Source organism: Pleurodeles waltl, chromosome 11 (genome assembly GCF_031143425.1).
Source record: "Pleurodeles waltl isolate 20211129_DDA chromosome 11, aPleWal1.hap1.20221129, whole genome shotgun sequence".
Classification (NCBI taxonomy): Eukaryota; Metazoa; Chordata; class Amphibia; order Caudata; family Salamandridae; genus Pleurodeles; species Pleurodeles waltl.
Window position 1 is genome coordinate 952,152,830 of NC_090450.1, and position 23,056 is coordinate 952,175,885.

Genomic DNA, 23,056 nt, shown 5'->3' on the forward strand with positions numbered 1-23,056 from the left:
GTAGGTAAGTGACTTGCTCCTGGTTTCTGGGGTCCCTTGCTTTACTTACCTCTGGTGTTCCTAACTGCCCCCAAACCCTAGCTAACCACCAAACGTAACTTGGCTAGAGTCAGTGTTTCACATTCCACTTTCTTAGTATATGGTTTGCCCTCCCCTAGGGCCCTGTATATTTTTATGCTATTTCCGATGGTTATTTTATGTGTATATTGTGTCTAATATCCTCAAAGGGAGATATACCAATGCCCGTTTAGTATAGTGCTGTTAAAAAGTATCCTTTATTTTTGCAACACTTGTGTGGTTCTTTCTTGTGAGTAAGTTACTGTCTGACTACTGTAGTATTGTGTTGGAACTGGCCCTTTTTACACATATTCCAAGTGCTTTACATACCTCCTGGAAATGTTTTAGCTGCTCACCTCAGCTACCCTTATAGAGCGTCTGCTCTTTGGACATCTATTCCCTATCACTAAGGGTTGCCTGGTGTACACAAACTGAGCCAGCCTCCTACAGCATCCAAGATAAGATTCCAAACCGACAGGACCTTCTCGCCAGTAACCAAGGCCAGATCAGGCAGCACATCCCAATCAACTGAATCTAGCACCGAAGGGCTTGGAATTTGGTTACTTTGGACCACCCCCAGGAATGCATGGACATTCTTTGTGAGTCCGTTAAACTTACCACATGGGCATGCTATGCTGTGAAGTGGAAAGGATTGTTCATTGCTGCATCTCCAATGATATAAACCCTCTAAGAACTGGTGTCTAAGACATCATCAGCTACCTGCTCCATGTCCAGAAGTTAGGTCTAGCCTACACTCCAGCATGCCTTTTACTTCGCAGCTATGGGCGTGTACATGCAAATCGGGGAGCATTTCCCCCCTCTTCTACATCCCTGTTACAAGGCTTTCATGAATGACTGCATGAGTCATTACTCCTAGTATTCCACCAGGACCAGTGTGGAACTTTAATATTGTACATCCCAGGCCCCCATTTGAACCCTTAGATTCTTGCCCTCTCCAATACCTTTCCTGGAAGGTAGCCTTCCTCATTGAGATAACCTCTTTATGCTGCATTAGTGAGCTTCATGCCCTCGCACTGCGGAAACCCTTCACACAAGTGCACAGGGACTGGGTAGTGCTCAAGACAAACCCTAAGTTCCTTCCTAAAGTGGCTTTCCCATTCCATCTTAACCAGACCTTACAGTGTGTCTTTTTTTCCAACCAGTCCCCGTAGTGTAAAGAGGACTCCACACCCTAGATGTAAAGCTTGTTCTCTTGTACTACAGTAACAAAACTAACAATTTTTGCAAGGCAGATCAACTTTTCATGGCCTTGGCAAAGCCTCACAAGGGACAACCCTTGCTTTCACAAAGCCTATAGAGCCCTCCCTTCCTACAGCCCCTAGGGCTCACTCTACTCAAAAAAGGCTGCAACCATCGCCTTCTTAGGGTGCCTTCCCCTAGCTGACATATCAAAGGGGGCTATATGGTCAACTCCGCACACATATACGAAGCACTATTGTATGGATGTTTTAGCCAGACAACAGGCAGTGGTTGGCCAGATGGTCTGAAGGCCCTTATTCCAGACATCTGCTTCATCCACACACTAGCCACAGCTTATCAGATGGTACTGCTTTACAGACCATGCACAGCTTGTGTATCTACAGCAACACATGGTATGATATATTCATTGCATGTAGTGATGTAGATTCATATGCACCCATCCTCCTCCCTTGCACGTCTGGCTCTGTTCACAAATCTCTTTCCTCTTAAGTTATTATTCTCTTCATGCACTAGACATGTGCATCAAATAGTGTTCACTCACCACTGTATACTACTCTCCCATTGTGTGGAAAATAATCTATTGTGGATTTGATGCCCATACATAATGCCAGCTAAGGGAGAAGTACTGCAACTTGTGACTTGAAAGACTTCAAACAAAAACAATTTGCAAATGTCCAAGCACAACACTAGATGGCAGGAGAATAGGAGAATGCAGAGCATGTGAATCTACAGCACTACACACTATGAACAGATGCTTCCAGGGTAAGTAACAATTTTCTTATGCCCACTTGATAATACCTTTTTTTTTAATTCCTCAAGAAGTCATTGAAGGCCCATATTGTAAAATTAGGGATTAAAACATTCCCACCCTAAAACTCTAACCAAAGCCTAAGTGAAGGCCATGCTCAGAGTTCATTAAACAAGTAGAAGCTCAGAGTAGTTTTAAGAGATTTTGAAAGACATATCTGTTGGCTAGCTTGTGTCTGGATATGTATGTATCTCAAAATGCACTGGCATAGTTGTAGGAGCATTGAGAAATTACTCAGACTGGTTTAATTGAACCACATAGTCCCAAAATACCATTTGGACCAATTTTTGTTTAACTTCTTTAAGAACTACAGATTTTCTTGTCCAGTGCTTGTCTCTTTTTAGGTTCAACACTGCCAGACAGCACAGCTATCTGGTTGCGAAGGATTTTTTGGGGACATGCTGAAAGTTGACCTAGGAATGCATTCCTCCTATTGCTTACCATTGGCCTTGCCGTTTGTCATTTATATTTTATTTCTTTCTTTTGGCTGGTTTTGGTTGTATTAGCCCATCCAGCTTGTGTTGTCCCTCCCGTGGAGCATAGCTTTTTTTTTTACTATACCTCTGCTTGACTGCACCTATTTATTTATTTTCGACTGCTCACTTTCGGGGACCTTCCTTTTTTTTTTTTTTTTTTTTTTTAATGTTATTTTAAATTATAATTTTTTTGTTTTGTTTTCTTTTGTTCTTTTCCATGAAGCATTGCTTGACAGTGCAGGTGTCCAAGCTCTTTCTTGTATGCTTCTTCCCCCACACGCTGTGTTACTCTCCCACGCAATGTTCATGTGCACCGCTGCGTTGCGCTTCACTGTGCTGCCTCGCCACCTGTATTGGTTTCTCACGCTCATGTCCCCCGCCCTCACTTGCACTGCTTTCTCTCGTCCATGGGCTCCAGAAGCCCCACGCATACAGATAAGAATGCAGGCAAACGCCTCACACTTGCTACCACTAGCTCTGCCGCCCCCAGGAGGTGAGTGGGGGGCTCAAGCGAGCTGTTGGTGCAGTCCTTCCTTAAGCAGAAAGTTGTGTTCAGGACCATGTGGTGGAGCAGTGTTCCTCGAGCCCCATCATATCACTTGCCAGTAAGCCTCAAGCGCGCATGGTTTCATGCTTTGGAATGGACAACGCGAGTACTGCATGAAAATACCATACACAGCCCGAGAAATGACCGCGAGGCGCCCGAGCACATTGTATTAATTGGCAACAGGCTACACTGGTACTGTGTTGCATTTTCCCTGTCTTTAGTGCTAGCGGGGCCTTTGGGTGTCAGCGGGAAGGTTGCTGTGCTGACAGTAGTGGCCATGGCTGCGCTGCGCCAGAGGGCATTGTGGCTTCAGTGTGTTCCTGGCTACTATAATAAGGGAGTGTGTTCGCATAATCTGGGTGCAGTATTGAGTGGTGTGATGTCCTGCAGTACAGGGACACCTTGAGAATTTTGGGGGCCCCTGTTCAGAACAGCTTTGAATTTAAGGGCCTATTGTAACTCTTTCATGCCCCCTTTGGCCAGCTCACTGACAGTGCACAGGCACACCCCTCCAAATTCGAAATATTTTTCCTTGGAATATTCAGGGATAGTGATGTGTTTTCAATATTGTAACACAGCAGCATGTCACGAATATTACTACAAATAATGTCTGTGGCACCCTCCCATTTCTTTGTGAGGTCCTGTTTTAATCTAAAAGAAACGTTTCTGTGGATGACGCGTGACACATGAACACAGCTTTTCTCTGCAAAATGTCTGCAATGGACTCTCACGGGTCACCGACTTTAAAAATAAATTAAAGGAAAAAGGTATATAAAAATGGTTTAAGAATTATTCAAGGTCACCTGGGCAAGACCCTCTGTAGGTCAGAGATGGCAGTATCAAGGGCTTCCTGAAAGGCTGGGCCCTGGGCCAGCGTCGACTTTACTCATGCCTTAAAACATCTCTGCTGTAGTACTTTGTGCCCACTTACTGCAGTAGAGCCGGCATTGTCTTTTTGTGTGCGCAAACCCACCCTAGCTGCCGTACTAGGATTGTGTGCCTTCTCTAGTTGTAGCAGCGTGCATGTGCACCCCAGCTGCAACACCCGAGTGCATTGTTAGCATCATCGTCTTTTTGTACACACACACACACACACACAATCCCTAGCTGCAGTACTACTCGTGTATGCCTACTCTAATTGTAGCAGCGAGCCTGTGCACACCAGCTGCAGCACCCGCGTGCATTGTTAGCAGCATTGTCTTTTTGTACACACACACTCTCCCTAGCTGCAGTACTACTCGTGTATGCCTACTCTAATTGTAGCAGCAGGCCTGTGCACCCAGTCTGCAGCCCCTGCATGCAGTTAGCAGCATTCTTTTTGTGCACCCACACACCTAAGCTGCAGTACTAGTAGTGTATACCTACTATAGTTGTAGTAGCGCGCATGAGCAGCCCAGCTGCAGCACCTGCGTGCATTGTTAGCAGCATTGTCTTTGTGTGTCCACACACACACACACACACACACACCCTAGCTGCAGTACATTTAGTGTATTCCTACTCTGATAGTAGCAGCGTCTGTGTGTTCCCTGGCTGCAGTGCCTGCGTGCATTGTTAGCAGCATTGTCTTTGTGTGTGTGCACACACACACCCTAGCTGCAGTGCAAATAGCGTATTCCTACTCTGAAAGAAGCAGCATCTGTGTGTGCCCTGGCTGCAGCACCTGTGTGCTTTAACAGCATTGTCTTTTTGTATGCGCACACACACACCCTAGCTGCAGTACTAGTAGCGTATGACTACTCTGGGTGAAGCAGCGTGCATGTGTGCCCTGTGTAGGAAGTTGGCTCTGTATGTACTATTTCAAAGTAAGAAATAGCATGCACAGAGTCCAAGGGTTCCCCTTAGAGGTAAGATAGTGGCATCATTCTAATGCTCTATTTTGTGGTAGTGTGGTCGAGCAGTAGGCTTATCAGAGGGTAGTGTTAAGCATTTGTTGTACACCCACAGGCAATAAATGAGGAACACACACTCAGACAGTTCCAGGCCAATAGGTTTTTATATAGAAAAATATATTTTCTTAGTTTATTTTAAGAACCACAGGTTCAAGATTTACAAACAATACTTTAAATGAACGGTATTTCACTCAGGTATCTTAGGAACTTTGAATCATCACAATAGCATGTACAGTTTTGGCAAAAATGGCAATAAGCTATTTAAAATTGGACACAGTGCAAAATTCAACAGTTCCTGGGGGAAGCAAGTATTTGTTAGTTTCACAGGTAAGTAAAGCACTTACAGGCTTCAAAGTTGGGTCCAAGGTAGCTCACCGTTGGGGGTTCAGGGCAACCCCAAAGTTACCACACCAGCAGCTCGGGCCGGTCAGGTGCAGAGGTCAAAGTGGTGCCCAAAACGCATAGGCTTCAAAGGAAATAGGGGTGCCCCGGTTCCAGTCTGCCAGCAGGTAAGTACCCGCGACTTCGGAGGGCAGACCAGGGGGGTTTTGTAGGGCACCGGGGGGGGACACAAGTCAGCACAGAAGGAACACCCTCAGTGGCACGGGGGCGGCCGGGTGCAGTGTGCAAACAGGCGTCTGGTGCGCAATAGGTTTCAATGGGAGACACAGGGGTCTCTTCAGCGATGCAGGCAAGGGGGGGGGGGTCCTCTGGGTAGCCACCACCTGGGCTAGGGAGAGGGCCTCCTGGGGGTCACTCCTGCACTGGAAGTCGGATTCTTCAGGTCCTGGGGGCTGCGGGTGCAGTGGGTTTACCAGGTGTCTGGTTCTTTGAAGCAGGCAGTCGCGGTCAGGGAGAGCCTCTGGATTCCCTCTGCAGGCGTCGCTGTGGGGGCTCAGGGGAGTCAACTCTGGCTACTCACGGGCTCGCAGTCGCCGGGTGGTCCTCCCTGTAGAGTTAGTTTTCCACAGGTCGAGCCGGGGGCTTCTGTTGCATAGTGGAAAGTCTTACGCTTCCGGCGGTAAAAGTGTGGTCTTAAAAAGTTGCTTCTTTGTTGCAAAGTTGCAGTTTCTTTGGAACAGGGCCGCTGTCCTCGGGAGTTCTTGGTCCTTTTAGATGCAGGGTAGTCCTCTGAGGCTTCAGAGGTCGCTGGACCCTGGGAGACGTGTCGCTGTTGCAGTTTTTCTTGAAGTGGGGAGACAGGCCGGTAGGGCTGGGGCCAAAGCAGTTGGTGTCTCCGTCTTCTCTGCAGGGCTTCAGGCCAGCAGTCCTTCATCTTCAGGTTGCAGTAATCTATCTTCCTAGGTTCTGGGGGCCCCTAAATACTCAATTTAGGGTTGTGTTTAGGTCTGGGGGGTTAGTAGCCAATGGCTACTAGCCCTGAGGGTGGCTACACCCTCTTTGTGCCTCCTCCCTGAGGGGAGGGGGGGCACATCCCTAATCCTATTGTGGGAATCCTCCATCTGCAAGATGGAGGATTTCTAAAAGTTAGAGTCACCTCATCTCAGGACACCTTAGGGGTTGTCCTGACTGGCCAGTGACTCCTCCTTGTTTTTCTCATTATCTCCTCCGGCCTTGCCGCCAAAAGTGGGGCCGTGGCCGGAGGGGGCGGGCATCTCCACTAGCTGGGATGCCCTGTGGTGCTGTAACAAAGGGGGTGAGCCTTTGAGGCTCACCGCCAGGTGTTACAGTTCCTGCAGGGGGAGGTGAGAAGCACCTCCACCCAGTACAGGCTTTGTTACTAGCCACAGAGTGACAAAGGCACTCTCCCCATGTGGCCAGCAACATGTCTGGTGTGTGGCAGGCTGGCAAAACTAGTCAGCCCACACTGGAAGTCGGGTATGTTTTCAGGGGGCATCTTCTAAGATGCCCTCTGGGTGTATTTCACAATAAAATGTACACTGGCATCAGTGTGCATTTATTGTGCTGAGAAGTTTGATACCAAACTTCCCAGTTTTCAGTGTAGCGATTATGGTGCTGTGGAGTTCGCATATGACAGACTCCCAGACCATATACTCTTATGGCTACCCTGCACTTACAATGTCTAAGGTTTTGTTTAGACACTGTAGGGGCATAGTGCTCATGCACCTATGCCTTCACCTGTGGTATAGTGCACCCTGCCTTAGGGCTGTAAAGCCTGCTAGAGGGGTGACTTATCTATGCTAAAGGCAGTGAGAGGTTGGCATGGCACTCTGAGGGGAGTGCCATGTCGACTTAGTCATTTTCTCCCCACCAGCACACACAAGCTGGTAAGCAGTGTGTCTGTGCTGAGTGAGGGGTCCCCAGGGTGGCATAAGACATGCTGCAGCCCTTAGAGACCTTCCCTGGCATCAGGGCCCTTGGTACCAGGGGTACCAGGTACAAGGGACTTACCTGGATGCCAGGGTGTACCAATTGTGGAGACAAAGGTACAGGTTAGGGAAAGAACACTGGTGCTGGGGCCTGGATAGCAGGCCTCAGCACACTTTCAAATCATAACTTGGCATCAGCAAAGGCAAAACGTCATGGGGTAACCATGCCAAAGATGCGTTTCCTTACACCCTGGTTGCAGCGCATGCGTTCATTGTTACCAGCAATGTCTTTTTTACACACACACCCTACCTGCAGTACTAATAGTTATTGGTAATTTGGTTATTGTGGCTGTTAGAACATGTAATGCAGGTCTCATTTTTGTAAACAGATAGTTTAGTTTTATATAACAGTTTATGTTCTTGGGAATAATTGACAATAATTGACATACCATCTTCATTCTGCTTAGAAAACTGTTAATTTCAGTTAGAGCAATTACTTGGGGGCTATTCTTTGCTTAATTTTCTGAGACTTTCAATTGAAGGGGCCAGTTCTTCTGCAATGGAGGTTAAAGTGTTTTGAGTAACTAGAAACAGGACAGTTAAAATCTGGAGGATGTAGAATTTAGTGGTCTAGAGTCTGCTTTATGACACTATCTTTACACCATGGAGACTTTAATACATCCTGATATATCCTAATATTTTTCCTTGCACCTGGATAAGTTTGTACCCATTCTAGGTCCCTGCACATTTGTGTTGTTCTTCCTCGCATAGCTTAGTGTCTATGCCTTCTGCCTTTAGTTCAAACCCACAGGACCAGGAGGTCAGCATTTTATAGGTGTTACTAGGTCCTTTTCTACTTCGATATGAGAGCCCGGCACCAGAACTCAGGTTCAGAGTTTCCAAGGACGTCCGCCTTCACCATGTTCTGCTCTTTGGCAGTTTCCAGGTCGCTGGGGGACTAGTTACATCACACACCATTTTGGCAGATAATCATGTGCATTCATAATCACACTCCGAGCTACTACCCCTGTCTTCCCATTCCAGCTTTCAGCTTACCTCTCCTTCCTCTGTCCGGGATGCCTGTGCTCGATGCTCGTGAAAACCCCCAGTATTCTTTCTGCTCTGCTGAAGCTCCTGAGGAGTCGCCTGCTCAATCCGCAGCAGTCACGGCTTGCAGCAACCAGCAGCCACTTACCTCCTCCGCTGCACGCACAGGCTCCCAGCATGCCCTGCAGCCATTCCTGATGCTGCTCAAAGCAACGTCAAGATTGGCTGGGAGCACCCAGCCAGGGTGCTTCCAGGCAGACAGGGAGCCTGAGCAGGCTCTCTCCAGCCCGGCAACACAGTGCCGGGTTGGAGAGACCCTACTGCGCATGTGTGTTTGGCCGGCCCGAAATGGCTGGCCAAATATACATAAATGTGCAGTGAGGGCGGGTGCTGTGCACTCCCCCTGACTGCTCTTCACCCCGTGGCCCCGCCCCTTTTACCCAAAAAAACAATAATAAACACAGTTTATTATCGTTTTTTGGTAAAAGTTTTGCAGCTGATACTGCTGGCAGGAGGGCGACACACTTCCGCCCTATTGGAGGGGCCGCCCCTGATCCACAGTTTCTATATTTTCTCCCATTCTCCCCTCCTCCCCCACCCCCTTTAACGTTGTCCCCATTGCCTTGAGTTATCAACCATAGAGAGTTACTATCATGGGAAAAACGCAGGATTAACATCCGTGTCCAGAGCTCCTCACAGTCCTGCTTGGTATCCTGACCGTGTGAAGTTGGCAGTGGCCACGCACGGTTGCAGTGTTGGCCATTTCATGTCTAACACCGTATCCCACCTGCACATGTGGTGCCACTGGTATGGGGAGGTTTGTGGGGACACGAGTTGGTAGGAGATTTGCTGTCGGTCATGCTTTCTGGGTATTTTACGTAAATGTGAGGTGAAGTGTTTTTACCGTTACTGGGACATTTGGAGGGCATTCTCTGTAGGACAAAGTGGTTGATACAGACAGGGCACACCTCCCTGGTCCTAAATGGTGCAGCTACACCTTATGTGAAGTCATCTTTGGCTTCTCCTGGATGAGGTTTTCTTTCTTTCCTCACCCGTCTGTTAGGGCCACCTGCATGCTGGCTGCTCTGTTTATGAGAAGAGTAGGACCGCTGGATAACATTTCAAAGACAGTGACCCAGTGGGATTTTGAGGGGGCAATGGTAGTGTTCTGCACCTCAGAGACTTTGCTGTATTGAAAATAGCTCTCCCTTCATGCAGAGGATGACTAAGGTGTGTGACATTGTAGTTGGTGCATTTAGTTCGCAGGAGAATATTATTTAACCAGCACTTTTTTTATGAAGGAACTCCTTGCAATGTTAGGATTTAGACACCTGTTTTGTAACAACCAACTCCACTCGTTTTCTAGTGGGAACATGATATAGGTGTTGGTCGACGCTGGTTTGACGCAAACCAGCCGGTTACCTGTTCAAAGGCGGTAAGAGGATATGTAAGATTACTTGTAAATGAGGTCACTCGATTCAATAGGATGGAGGTTCTCAGTGTTTGTGCACCGCTGTTCAGGTGAAGGGCACACCATCACCTAGGTTACTGGCCAGGAACAGATGTGAAAGTGGGAAGATCTGTGTGATAACACACTGAGCGAGGACTGCGAACTACAGGCAACTATTATTCCATGACAAAACACAAAAGGAAAAGAGGCCGGCGTGCAGAAGCAAGCTGACAGGCAACTCCCCTTTTAAAACTCCTTGTTTTCTAAACATGTTTATCTTTACCCAAAGGGTATTTATATCTATATTTATCTACAATTACTTTTCATGGGAGAAGCTGAATCTCGTATTTTCCCATGTTTATTTAGGGAGAAAATGTACACATGCACTCAGATTAAGATGCACAGAGACTTGATGGCTCTCATGCAAATTCCCCACACAAAATAATTTATGCATCTCAATTTTACAGAAAACATGCATGTTCCCCTCCACAACACTGGAGCCCCAGGTCTCCTCCTAACCCTTCAAAAAATATTTTATTTATTTTTTATGTGGTGTGGTGGGGAACAAACACCATCACACCTCTAATCCCCACCTTTAGCCCCACCCCAATGAATTGCTCTTACCCTCTCAAACCGCTGCACTTCTCTGAGACACCCCGTGCTGAGGAACTAGACAGTATTTTCTCAGTTTCTGTGTATAAAGCAAACTCGAAATCAGATTGTTTGTTCTGTCTGTATGTGAGTAACGGTGCAAAAAACGGGAAACTAGACGCCACGTGTAGACTAGACCACAATTGCAGATGTGGAAATTCCACCGGAGGTGTGCACAGAATCAGCTCAGAATTCCCCATGGTTGTCACGTGAACAAAAAGTAATTTTGTGTACTTGCTCCTAGACGATGTCTACTCTGCTACCCTATGGAAGAGAGCTTATGAAGAAGACCCTTAGGTTCAAACAAAGATGAATACTCCGTAGAAAAGTAACTGTACAGGTCCATTTGGGACCTATAGCTACTTCCCACCACCAGCAAGCAAGCAATACATTCCAAAAGGATATGCAGATGAGACCACACACAGTCGTGAGACGAAGGAAGGGACATGGTTTGCCCCACTGGCAAGATCCCCTGCCAACAAAAGAATGGGCTTGTTCCACAAGGGATCATATAAACAGTGAGAGAAAGGGGAAAAAAAAAAGGCAACGCCGTACATATCCTGGCTGCTCAATTTGGTTAACAAAAGAATACATGAGGGTATGTATGTAAAATGTTTTATTAAGCCTTTGCAGAATCTGAAGGACTTCATCAAATGTGTCTGCCTCATTATGAATTAGTATGAAAAAGTAGACTACTATATGGATGCTGACATAAAGGCCTTGTGAAAATGTTAAAGTGTAATTAGTCCACCATATGTTGCTGTACCTAGATGTAATGACCCTCCTGTTTCACTATATGAGTATGCCTTCATGTGGACCTTGGGTTTAAATGTTACCTTACATGGTTTCCTGGACATCAAGGTTAGCAGGGGGAAAGGTCCCCCATCCTAGGTCCCTGGCCCATTGAAGCACAGACCGGCTCGTGCGACCTTAGCTATCTTCTGCTTGTAGTGCACCCATTGTGCATGACGGGCATCTTCATCAGGGTGGAATTAGGTTTCTAAGTGTCCCTGTGTCTCGAAACAGCCAGTCAACATACAAAGTCCTCCCCAGTGGGGTAGAAGGTTAGAGGTTGATCAATGCTGTCTTTAAACACTCTCTCCATAAATAGTGAGCATAATTAAAATTTAACTTTAAGGGTTCCTGAGGTTGACCTTTCTGAATTCCATAAAAGGCACATCCCGAAAGGCCTGGCTGCAAGCAGCATAACTCCAGTAAACAATCATAAGCATTACCAATGAGTTCCCATTTACATGAGTCAATACAGAGAGAGTTGCTCAGATGTAATTTGTAAAGGAAAACAGTTATGGATTATGCTTTTTTTTTTTTTTTTTTTAAATGATTCCCTTCAGATTTTCATTTGGATCAATGTACTTCTGAGGTAGGTTAGGCAAGTGATCAGATGGCAGAGGCCCATCGTAGATGAGCTCTGGGAACAATACTACTGACTGTTCCCTCTTTTGTTGCTGAGTAGAAGCTCTCCAATTCCCACATGGATGACTCTGGTCTTCTGCAGGCATGCAGTCAACAGACGGCCGATCCTTGAGGTTTGCCATATTCTCTGCAACAGACGTACTGGAGTCTGCTGCTTCTGCAACAGTGGATTCTTGACATTTGCTTGCTCGAAGTCAAGGAAGGGCATTTTTTCTATGGATAGACTAATGACAGACAACCTATGTGTTGTGCACTGCCACACGCATCAGGTGGACAGCCGACTTTTGGTTTAATGTGCCTCCTTGTATGGTTGAAGCATCTAGTTAGTTTAATTACTCCACAGGGTGCATATTGTAATCAGGAATATGGTGGGATCATGTATTTCTACCAAATGACCACAAAACTCCTTTCAGGAGACATGCTCACACCATAAATTGCAGCAAGAACATGGACATCACACCTGTTACGGTATTCTAAGACTAGCAGTTCGTCACAACCCAAGCCATTGCACTCCTTTTTTCAGCTTTGTACAAACACACTGTAGTAGACCTTTTCCATCGCTTTGAATTGAACCAAATGCTTTAAAATTCTTTGGAGGGTGATATTCCTGGATAGAAATGATCTACATAAAGTTTAACATTTATGAAGTAGAGAACGAGCAAGATTCCTCCCAGTCACCTCACTAATCCCTAATGAGGAAGGGCAACCTGAATGGTTTATACTGGAGTCTATGACTGTATGTGTACCCAGTGGAACTCTTTCACAACTTATACATGTCCTCTTTGACTAGGTACTGTGTAAAAAACAACTGGCCCTCGAATAAGATGAACAATTTATTCACAGCTGTATTCTGCTCTAAATTGTAGACCTCAGCAAAGTTTGCAGATGTATATTCAAGACCAGGCTAAGTTGTGAACTGTCATGCTCAGTATGGTTTTGTGGCAGTTCTACAGAGTTGCATTTGTAATGAAGAATATATATATTGAATCAAAAAAACATTTATGGCTCATGATTGGAAGATGGGTGTTGCAAAGATTTGCTTGACATATCGGTAGGAAAGTACTGTTTGGCTACTTGTACACTATTCCCATGAGTATTGTAAAGCCTTAGAAATGTTTCAGCAGTCTGTGAATTGGGAATTCTAAGGTGTGTCCTGCAGTACAATGCCCGAGTGCCATCAGGCGCTTTAGAAACTGTTCCGCATGTAAATCAGTTTGCTGCGCAATATCCTTAAGGAGCCCTTAGTCAACATAAAATTGGGAAATGTTAAAGGGCTAAGAAATTGTGGATTGTCTTTACGACCAGCACATCTAGTATAGGTAAGAAGTATAGGCTGGAACATATTGGTGAATATTGCAAAGTGAGCACCCTAGCTGTGCTATGCACTGCACCTCCGTCAACTACGGCTTGTGCTGCGACACTGATGCCCATCAGTGGCACATGTTGTGCTTTTCAAGCAAGATACCTGCTGTCTTGCTGTGTTTCCTGGACATATTTTTCACCTTCACGTGAAATATAGTTATCATCTGACGAACTTGTACAATAGAAAATTTCCAGAATCGGAACCCCGATCCTAAGATGCTGACTCAGTAGCTGACTTGACTCAGGGGACTTTGCCATTATTAGATTTAAGGTCTGCGTAACACACAAACTTTGCTAGGCCATATCTAATTTCTACATACAAATTGCAAGAAGAATGAATGATGTGAACAAAATTACAGAACAACTCATTGTGTAAATGGGGATGGAATAAAAGTTAATTCACCTTTACCTGATAGGACTCCTTACTTGGGGGTTGCCACAGGATTGTCATCCCCAAGCTGGAATTCTTACCTCTACGCTGCTTGTGGCTGAATTCCAACAGCTACACCCAGACTATTCCCTAACAAGAGTTCCTTGCCAGAAAAGAGGATTAAATTATACCATCCAAGTTCTCACATAAAAAGGAAAGGCATCGGCACAAGGAGACGCTCTCCTGTTTGCAGCTATACCTTTCCAAAATTTATGGAACAAGACAATGAATCCCAAGAACAGATTCTTCTCTTCCTACTAACATACAGCGGCTTTCTCTTGGGAAGCGCCCCCTGGCATAGGGGCAACTCATGAGCAACCCCTTAGCCACAAACAGGTTAAGCAGTTGCTCATGAGTTGTGCCTCAGAGTGTTCCCTCTAGTTGAGGACAGGAGGCCAAATCAAGTAGTTGCCCTTCGTTTATCTCTAGGGGGAAATTGTAGCACCCTAGGCTGTGTTATGCAGTATAGCACCCAAAGAAAAGTGCAGAGTTTTGTTCTGTGCAGAGCAACTTTGAGGCATCAGTATGCAAGACGCTCCGTTCAGAACAGGGGACTCTCCACTTTATAATGGGGCTCACCCAGAAATAGTGCTGTCTGCCCTGTCAGTATCTGCGTGTCTTCGATTGGTGCTAGTTGGCCTCAAATAGATCTCTGGAATCTACTGGTCTTTCCCTTCCACTGGGGTAGTTTGGGGATCAATTCCTTTGTAGGTTTGGGTGGAGGTCAAAACAGATCCTGTGCTCTGGGTTCATGGCTTAGCCGTGATGCCCAAGCATGAAAGCCTTTAGGCTCTGTTTATTCTCTGAAAATAAACTGGTGGGTGAAAGGGAGGACACATTTATTCGTATCCCTGGTAGGGTGAAGTCACAACCAGCTAACTAGGTACATTTACCATTCAGTCCTTTCAATCAGTTTGTTGCTACAAATACATTAAGGCACATCTGAATAAGGCTATCTGTTCCCACAATCCCTACATTGTACTGAGATTAGGGGCTGGGTAGAGTAATGCCTGAGGTGGAGTCTTTTCAGAAGAGACACCCATGGAACGGAGAGGCTCTACACTTTCTCCATTCTAGAGGTACTTCTCTGTAGATTCTCTGGAAGCAGAGTTAGTCTCTGGATGCAAACTTCAATCAACTTGTTTCCATGGTGCCATCCCTGGAATCTAGTGGGCTTCTCTTTTTCCTGGGGTTGCATGACAGAGGGAGAAGAGGTTGAGGGTCACACTCAACCTCCCTCTCCTCCCCCAGGGAAGGGAAGAGCCTTAACTAATATGTGCACCTGGAATAGTCAGCTCAAATCCTGAGGTCCTCCACTCTGTATTTTTATATTTCCTGGTGTCTAGTAGAATTTTCCCTTCAATGGACGGCGATCAGGGCAGGATCATTACCTTCACTGGGAGTAAAGATGTATCGCCCATTTGTCTACTGGGCTGTTCTTTCCCCTGGGGAGAGAAAAAAAAGGTTTTGCAGTAAAGTGTGCTCTGGGGGAGTCGGAACTTATGCTGAGGGGTGCACAGGTCATGCCCTCCACAATAATGGGGTTAACATCTTAATGCAAACTTAACCGTGTGTTTGAATCTGGGCCAGACTGACCATCTTGCTACATATTGTATACAGCAACAGCGTCCATCAGAATCTCACTTTCAAGAATTTTAGTAAGTCACATCATATAATTAATACGTCTTAATGCAATGAGTGAATAAGAATGACCATGTAAACGAGAAAATATAATGTAAAGACATTTATATCAAAGTTTGTTCAGAAGACATGAATGTATTCTCAACGTGCTTGGTGTGGAAGTTGAATTCACGGTGCTCCTGATAAGCAAATAGAGTCCAATATGTGGCCAAACAAGGAAAATGGCAACACACTATAAATATACAATAATTTCAGAGTATTCAGTACATTTATCATCCAAATAATTCATAATTCTCACACTGCATTCAGTTACATCACAGCCTAGCATGATTCATGCTTGAGAAGTCATTTACGAAAAAAACATTTGCTGTAGAGAAGGCAATGAAATTAGAATCCAAAAGAACCGTCCACAACTCACAACAAAGGCGAACTGCTTCCATTGGAGAGTTTTTGGATCTGTCAGCAAACAGACCTGTTGTACAGCAATGCAACAACACCGACAGTAGAAAGGGGGAAAGTAACATGGAGGGCAAAGAAACATGGAGGAGGGGAGGGTGAGGGCCTGAAGCACTAAGGGGGGCGAGTACATAAGGGAGACTGCTGGAATACACAAGTACTCTAATAAAGTGTTTAGACAAAGTGAAATCATTTGGTGCCGAATTATGGGAGCAGTGGTAGGAAACAAGTATTTGAGCCATGCTCCAGAGGAGGGACAAACACTAGAAACAAAAGTGAAGATTGATTCCTTTTCACAAGTTGGCAAGTGCGATAAAGAGTGATAATTCGGCCAACCAATGGTAGGCAATGGGTGCTTTCTAAGCCCCCCGTAAGTAAACAAAATGTCTCATGCTAAAAATCCCTACTTTGAGTTGTGAACTTGTCAGGGGATCTGTGGTCAGAGCAGGGATGTGGAATTCCATCTTGTTTGGGGTCAAGGGCAACAAGTTTTTATGTTTGTTTTGTCCTTGGGACAAGTAGGCCCAACCCCCTGCAGCACAAACCCTTTGGCTGCCTGTTTACAGAGCGTGGAACTCTCTGCAGTTGAGGTAATGTGTTTCCAAAAGATAATGCTGTGCAAACTTGTATTTATGGTTCATTATTTGAAAGTCTTCATTATTAGAGTGAGTGCTGTAAATAAATGTTTTGAGGTCACGCTTCACTACTGACGTTTGTTCCAGTACAAAAAAAAATACGTGTACATACATGTTCGAAAAGTTTAGGCTAAGAGGCTAAGTATAATGCTCCCAGAATGCTCTCTGATTAGATGCAAATGAAGTGTCATTTAGTAAAATGTGTTGATGCATGCTAGTATTTCCCAAAAATATTTCTAATGGAAAATCAGTGTAACCATTTTCAACACGATTATGGGAAGCATGAAAATAAACAAACACTGACAAAGCCAACTGATCTGACATATTTTTATAAGTCTTTTAGTTTCATCAATGCGTGTCTTGTTTTGACATGGCTTTTGTAACACTTTATTGTTGTGGGAGCTACCAGGCCCTCAACATTGTAACAAGCACTGGCAAAACCCCCCCAAAAAGTTTTTGAACTCTAAAAGCACACGTTGCCACCAGCAGCATAACAAAGGCCCGCAGCCGCCCTCCAGGGGGCCCCTTCAGCACAGCACCTGCCCTGAGTGAGTCTGGCGAGGGGGCTCCTCCATGTTCTTTGCAAAGGGGCACCCTCCAGTTTCGTTACGTCACTGATTGCCACTGTAGTTCCTGACACTGAACAAAACTACTTTGTGTGGCAATATGCTCCTTGTGGAAGAGCAGAATGCGATCACTCACAGTAAAGCCAGCCGAAAGAGAGAGAAATAGAAGTTTAATCAAAACTAAATGTCTTTGTTCACACCAGACCTAATTAGGGACCAAGACACACATGTAGGTAGCTTTTTGCATGTCGCAAACAGCGACTTTCGCTGTTTGCGACATGCAAAAAGCACATTGCGATGCACAAACCCAGTTTTGCGATTCAGTAACCTGGTTACCGAATCACAAAACGGGTTTGCGACTCGCAATTAGTAAGGTGTGTTCCCTTCATAATTGCGACTCGCAGTGCAATGTAGGATTGTTTTGTGACCGTGAACGCGGGCGCAAACCAATCGCAGTTTGCACCCATTTCAAATGGGTGCTAACACTTTCACAAAAGGGAAGGGATCCCCATGGGACCCCTTCCCCATTGTGAATGTCACTGTAAACATTTTTTCAGAGCAGGCTGTTATGCATCTTGTTTTCCTTTAAGGAAAACGGGCTGCATTACAAAAAAAAACTGATTTATTGAAAAGCAGTCACAGGCATGGTGGTCTGCTGGCTCCAGCAGGCCACCATTCGCGAGGGGGTCGCAAATTGCGACCCACCTCATGATTATTCATGAGGTGGGCATTTGCGAAGCCCTTGCGAATCACAGATGGTGTCAAGGACACCATCCTACATTCGGATGTGAGACTCGCAATTTGCAGGTCACAAATCTGAACCTACCTACATGTGGCCCCAAATTTTTAAAGAAAGTCACAAAAGTGCACCCATGGTATATGTCGTACCCCTGTAAAATATTTGTGAACTGTATTTTAGCATGGGTAAATACGATGTGTAGATTTGCTCATGTGAAAATCTATTAAGCATTTGCAAGTTCATTTTCCCTCCAGCCACTTTCTTCCCAACTCTGAAAGAAGTTCTAATTCTGCTATTGTCCGGATTAAATGTCCAACCTTTCTTATTATGGGAAAATATTCGAGAGAAGCTGGTAAAAATCTTTAAAACATGCAGGTTAGTAGGCTTGAAGACTCAAAGGCATTCCAGCCCTGGAACTATTGCTTACTGCTTCCTCCAGCCCCAGTATGCAGATCTGCAGAAAGGTGGCAAATAAGGAAATTGCTACAGTAGGAATTGAAACTGCAAGTATTCAAGCCCTACTATGGTAGTAGCCCTGGCATAATCAGAGAGGCTATTAATTGCTGCCATAATTTGTCGCCACACTACATGGCACCAAAGGGACAAGTAGATCTTTTTACAGGACAAGTAGATTTGAGAAGCAACCTGTCCCCTGGACAAGTAGATATTTTAATAAATTCCACACCCCTGCAGAGTATTAGTGCCTACATCATATACCTTTAACCTGGGTGATCTTAATATCTGTGAACTGAATAATACTCCGTGCCTTTGCACCTCTTATTTGCAAGGTTCTGTTATGAGTGTTCCTGTATTGGAAGCAATTAACAGCTCACCCTCACATTACTCACAAAGCTTCCTTTGACGCCAACATGTGTAACCATAGCCCTAAGCTTTCTGCATGACAAATGGAGTACAGCTTTGGCTCATTACACAGAGCAAACTTCTCTTTGATAGATCCCAATTAGTGCTTGCTAAATATTTAATTTTACCTGCATATTTGGGCAAATTCTGTGTGAAAAAGTATGAAGTTTATTGCATTTCTGAAGATCAGCATAGTTAAATTTTATGTATGCGCTGCAACGTGATGGGACGAGGCTGCAATATCATCTTATGCCGTCATCTCAGTGGCATTTGGGAAACACTATGGCGGCCTGTGGGCCGTGTTGTCTGAACCTTCATCCTGGAAGCTGCATCCTAGGACTTCTGAGACAGGGGTACAGAGGTGGAGTGGTGCCACCAAGAACGTATCCCAGGACTGGCTACCCTCAGCCCTGCACAACTACGGGAAAACTCTCCCTGGAGTTTGGAGCTCCCTTTGTTGAGGTTTCTTTTTCTAAGTTACAAAACTCATCAGCTTTGAAATTAGCAAAGCAAATGAATTAAAAAGATTGCAAGAATGTTTGAGCCATCAGGCTTTGCGACGTCACACAGCCATAGTTACATTGCACCCATGTAGCTTTCAATTACACGTGCAAGCTCCTTCATGAATTCAGTTGGTCAATGCAGCTGTGTTAGGAGGTCCCACTCCGACAGTGACCCCATGGCATAAGTCAAATTATATAGCTCCTTGTATTGCCTGATGGTTTCTCCAAAGCGCCTATGCTCAGAAGAAAAGTAAGTCAAAAGTTAGCAGATTTGTAGAAAATAAAGGAATCTGCAGTAACAGAGATGGAGGTCTAAGCACTCTTGTTTGAGTGAGTGACTTTTGACGTATAGTTCCAACTTTCAGTGTAGAATGTGCACCATTCACTGCCACTGGGTCTAGATACTTGAAGAATTAAGTCCTCTACGGCTGTGTCCTCCTTATTTTGCCCACCAATGTGCACTTGTCCTGCTCGGGACAGTGAGAAATGTTAGACTTAAATATGCATATATGCAAGCCATATGGAATAAAAGTAAATGGATAGGGGGATCAGGGCATTACCACTCCTGCTACAGAACAGAAATTGGAGTATTGCAGATTTCAGGTTTATGCCCTAGTTGTCTCAGCTGAACATTTCATCTTCTGAAATGAAGACCATTGGGACATCAATGAGTTGTGATTTTGGTAACTTAACACTGTATGAAAGGTTATTGTTAGAGAAAGAAGTATATATGCTTAAGGAGAGTCAGCAATTAGTGACAGATTAAGGAAGGGAGAGATGATTTAAGGATGTGTGTGTCCAAAACTTTAAAAAATTCTGGACAGACACAATGTATGCAATCTTTTCAAGGCAGTTGTGGGGCAAATGCAGGCATTCCTTCAGAACGTATTGATTAAAAGTACAAAATAATTCAGGATAGTAAATTGAAAGGTAAAAAACGGGAGAAAGTGTGGATACTATTGAATCTGCCTCTTTGATTATTTGTTTTTTGCCAGCAGAGTGTGTTTGGGATAGACTGCCAAAATCCGCTCTTCTGGTGGACGGTTTAAAATGAGGAACAGATTCATTGCCTGACCACAGAAAAACTTAGACCCAATAATGATTCATGGAGGTGCTGACTTCCATGGTTGTGCTGACTGACTGCAGAGGAGCCAATCAGAATGATCTAAATACAGTGTCTGGTTGTAGTTGGTTAAAGTGCAGTCTTGCATGATTTGGCCACTTCTGGTTCTGTCAGAGAGACTCTCTTTTCGGGTTGGTATTCCGATTAGCTACTGGGCAGCCAATCCGATTGCTACTGGCCTCAAGAGGCGCCAGTTCTTTGTGACACAATAGGTAGTTCGCAATCATGTAGCAGCTTGCGGCTCACCTGAAAGAAAATACCACTTGCATATTTTCTTCTGTGTGGTGTACTGTTTCAAATCCCTGGCCTGATTGTTGCTTGCATGGTAGAGAAATTGTGAGTACTAAAGATGCGTTATTTCATCATCATCTGCTGTCTTGTTGGAGACTGGGCATATTCTCTCAAAAGTAATTGATTTAATTCGCTAGATCTGAAAAATATCTGGATTTGTATGTGCAAAGTGATGAATTTGTGCAATGCATGATATATCCTGATGATGTGTGAAGTATTCTTTTGAAGGTTTATAGGGTTTCTTGAAACAGTTAATAAACTAGACATTTCAATTGATTTAAATTGACTGCATTGGAAGTCAAGCAAAATGAAGGTGATGAAGAGAGGTAGTTCTGGTGGCTAGCATGGTGCTGTTCTCCAGGTCCAAAATACACTCATCAGAAGTGGGTGTATTGGAATACAACAATGACTATTGTAGTAATTATTATAACTGACCATCACATAGAGTGCACAGACCACCAGTTAACTGTCCCTACGTGGCAAAATAATACGTATTATTGTTACCCCATTGATACTAATTTTATCAAACTTGAGGAATCGCTTGTAGGTTATGCTTGCAATTCAGCAACATTGAGTTAACCTGCAGGCCTAAACCAGAATTCATGTCTGCTTGTTTTTTATGCAGACTGTTGTCTCTGGTGTGGACATCTTCAAAGACCGCCCGAAGGTGGATGCCTGGCATGAGCGAGTGGAAGCAGCCCTGGGAGCAGATCTCTTCCAAGAGGCGCACAAGAACATCCTGAGTTTTAGGAATGAGAAGGAACCCCTAAGCCCCCCTGTTGCTGACGCAATGAAGGCCGTACTCCTCCGTTATATGTAAAAAAACAGTTGTTTTAAAGAAGGAATCAACCAAGTCAGCGAAGCATAGCCAGAGGAGGCAGACACTGGTGATTGAGTCACAAACCTCACTTGAGGACATTGGATCATTCCAGAAAGGCACAGAATAGAAACATGCACAACACGGTCTTTCCATGTTATGCATGTAGGAACACCCACATATGAACACCCCCTGTGCCTGGCTGGCAATCTAAGCAGCACACATTAAAGAGGTCTTTGATTGTAGACTTCTGCATGGGACTGAGTAGCTTTCTGGGCCAGGCAGAAGTAACATCCATTGCTCCTTATCTTCTCCAAACCAGTCCTTCTAACAAGGTATCAAGATATTTTAGGCAAAGGTAACTCCTCCCATCCCAGTCCTTAATTCTAGACCCTGTGGGCAGGCACCCTCACTGCAGCATTGAGACACAACTTGGTACCAGTCCTTAGCTTTCCTTTGTCATAACCTTTTTAATTGTACTTATGGTCGAAGTGGTGTAGTTACGTTCAGCAAGACCACAGTTCCAAGGATTGTTTAGTGAACATGGGGTAAGTCCAGGATGGGAAACATTAACATAAGTAATTGGAACCAATACGTGTGGCTTTCTCTAGGGTGCCATTGTGTGACCAACTACACAAGTCCCTTAAACCGCTGTGCACATATTAGAGATGTAAGACATAGAAACATTGAAAATGTGTGGGCTTTTGTGCCTTGCCATTCAGTTGCGATTACTAGTTTTAGTGGTGAGTAAACTTCTATCTAGCAATTGATTTGTTTTTTTTATCTAATACTATTAAATGATGGAAATTCAGAAAAACAGCAAAAATACCTAATGATGTTGCTTTTTCCTGGGTGAAATTTTTTGATCCAAAAAGATTTGAAAGTGTTAGTCTCTGCCAGAATAGTTATTGTGTGTATGCTAGGTGTCTGTAGTTTTTGCTCTGAGTGTTTAGAATTGTATGATGATGTCTACTAAAGTGCTGTTGACTGAGAACTGAAGATTTGTATATTAATATTGGTTCCACTTTGACACAATATGTGGTTTATTTGTCTGTTCCTCCATTCCTTTAGCTGCTTACATGAAACCTATGAAAACATTGTTATACGTTATCTAAATCTTATATTCATTTACACAAATAAAGAGAATTGCTAACAACTATATATATGTTTACAGATGGATCCATTATTAATCAAATATGAATGTTGTCTTCTGTTTGACGCTTTCCATGACATTGTATGACTCTCAAACTTTTCATTGCCTCAGCAAATGATATAAATGATATCTCCCCTTCAAGGCCATCCTGCACATCCATGAGGTGGAAGGTACTGATACCTGCACATTAGATAATGTTTTGCTGAAATTAGAACGTTTCTATCACATGCATTGACTTGTATTGAAAAAAAGTGTATACTGTTTTGATTTTCCATGGATTTTTAGCTTGTAGCTTCTACTGACCGCTTCTAGGAAGAGCCCTGGGCAGTTGAAATGACAGTTATCTTTTGATTTTGCTTGGCTATATACTATTTTGAATTAAACGCTAGTTGCACTGTATGCATGCTTCCCGAAGTGTTGTGTTTTATTTTTTAAAGTCCTTTCAAACACAGCTTAAGTGTTATTAAAACAACCTAGATATGGATGGTACCCACTTATACCCGAACACAGTTGAATACCAATGCACGTTAAAATAGAATGTGATCCTGAATTGCCCCCACTGAGCCCACTCAACACTATACAGAAAATTTAATGTTTGGTGGAAATCA

General features: G+C 44.4%; 1 protein-coding gene across 1 annotated transcript in view; it reads left to right on the plus strand.

The window, feature by feature from the left end:
* The window catches only part of LOC138266396 (glutathione S-transferase theta-1-like), a 35,457-nt gene extending 12,610 nt beyond the window's left edge, over window positions 1-22,847 (plus strand). The window contains exon 5 of the mRNA XM_069215166.1: window positions 21,104-22,847. Within this exon, the coding sequence (XP_069071267.1) occupies window positions 21,104-21,298 (195 nt within the window). The 3' untranslated portion in view covers window positions 21,299-22,847. The remainder of the gene's footprint in view (window positions 1-21,103) is intronic.
* The last annotated feature ends 209 nt before the right edge of the window (window positions 22,848-23,056 follow it).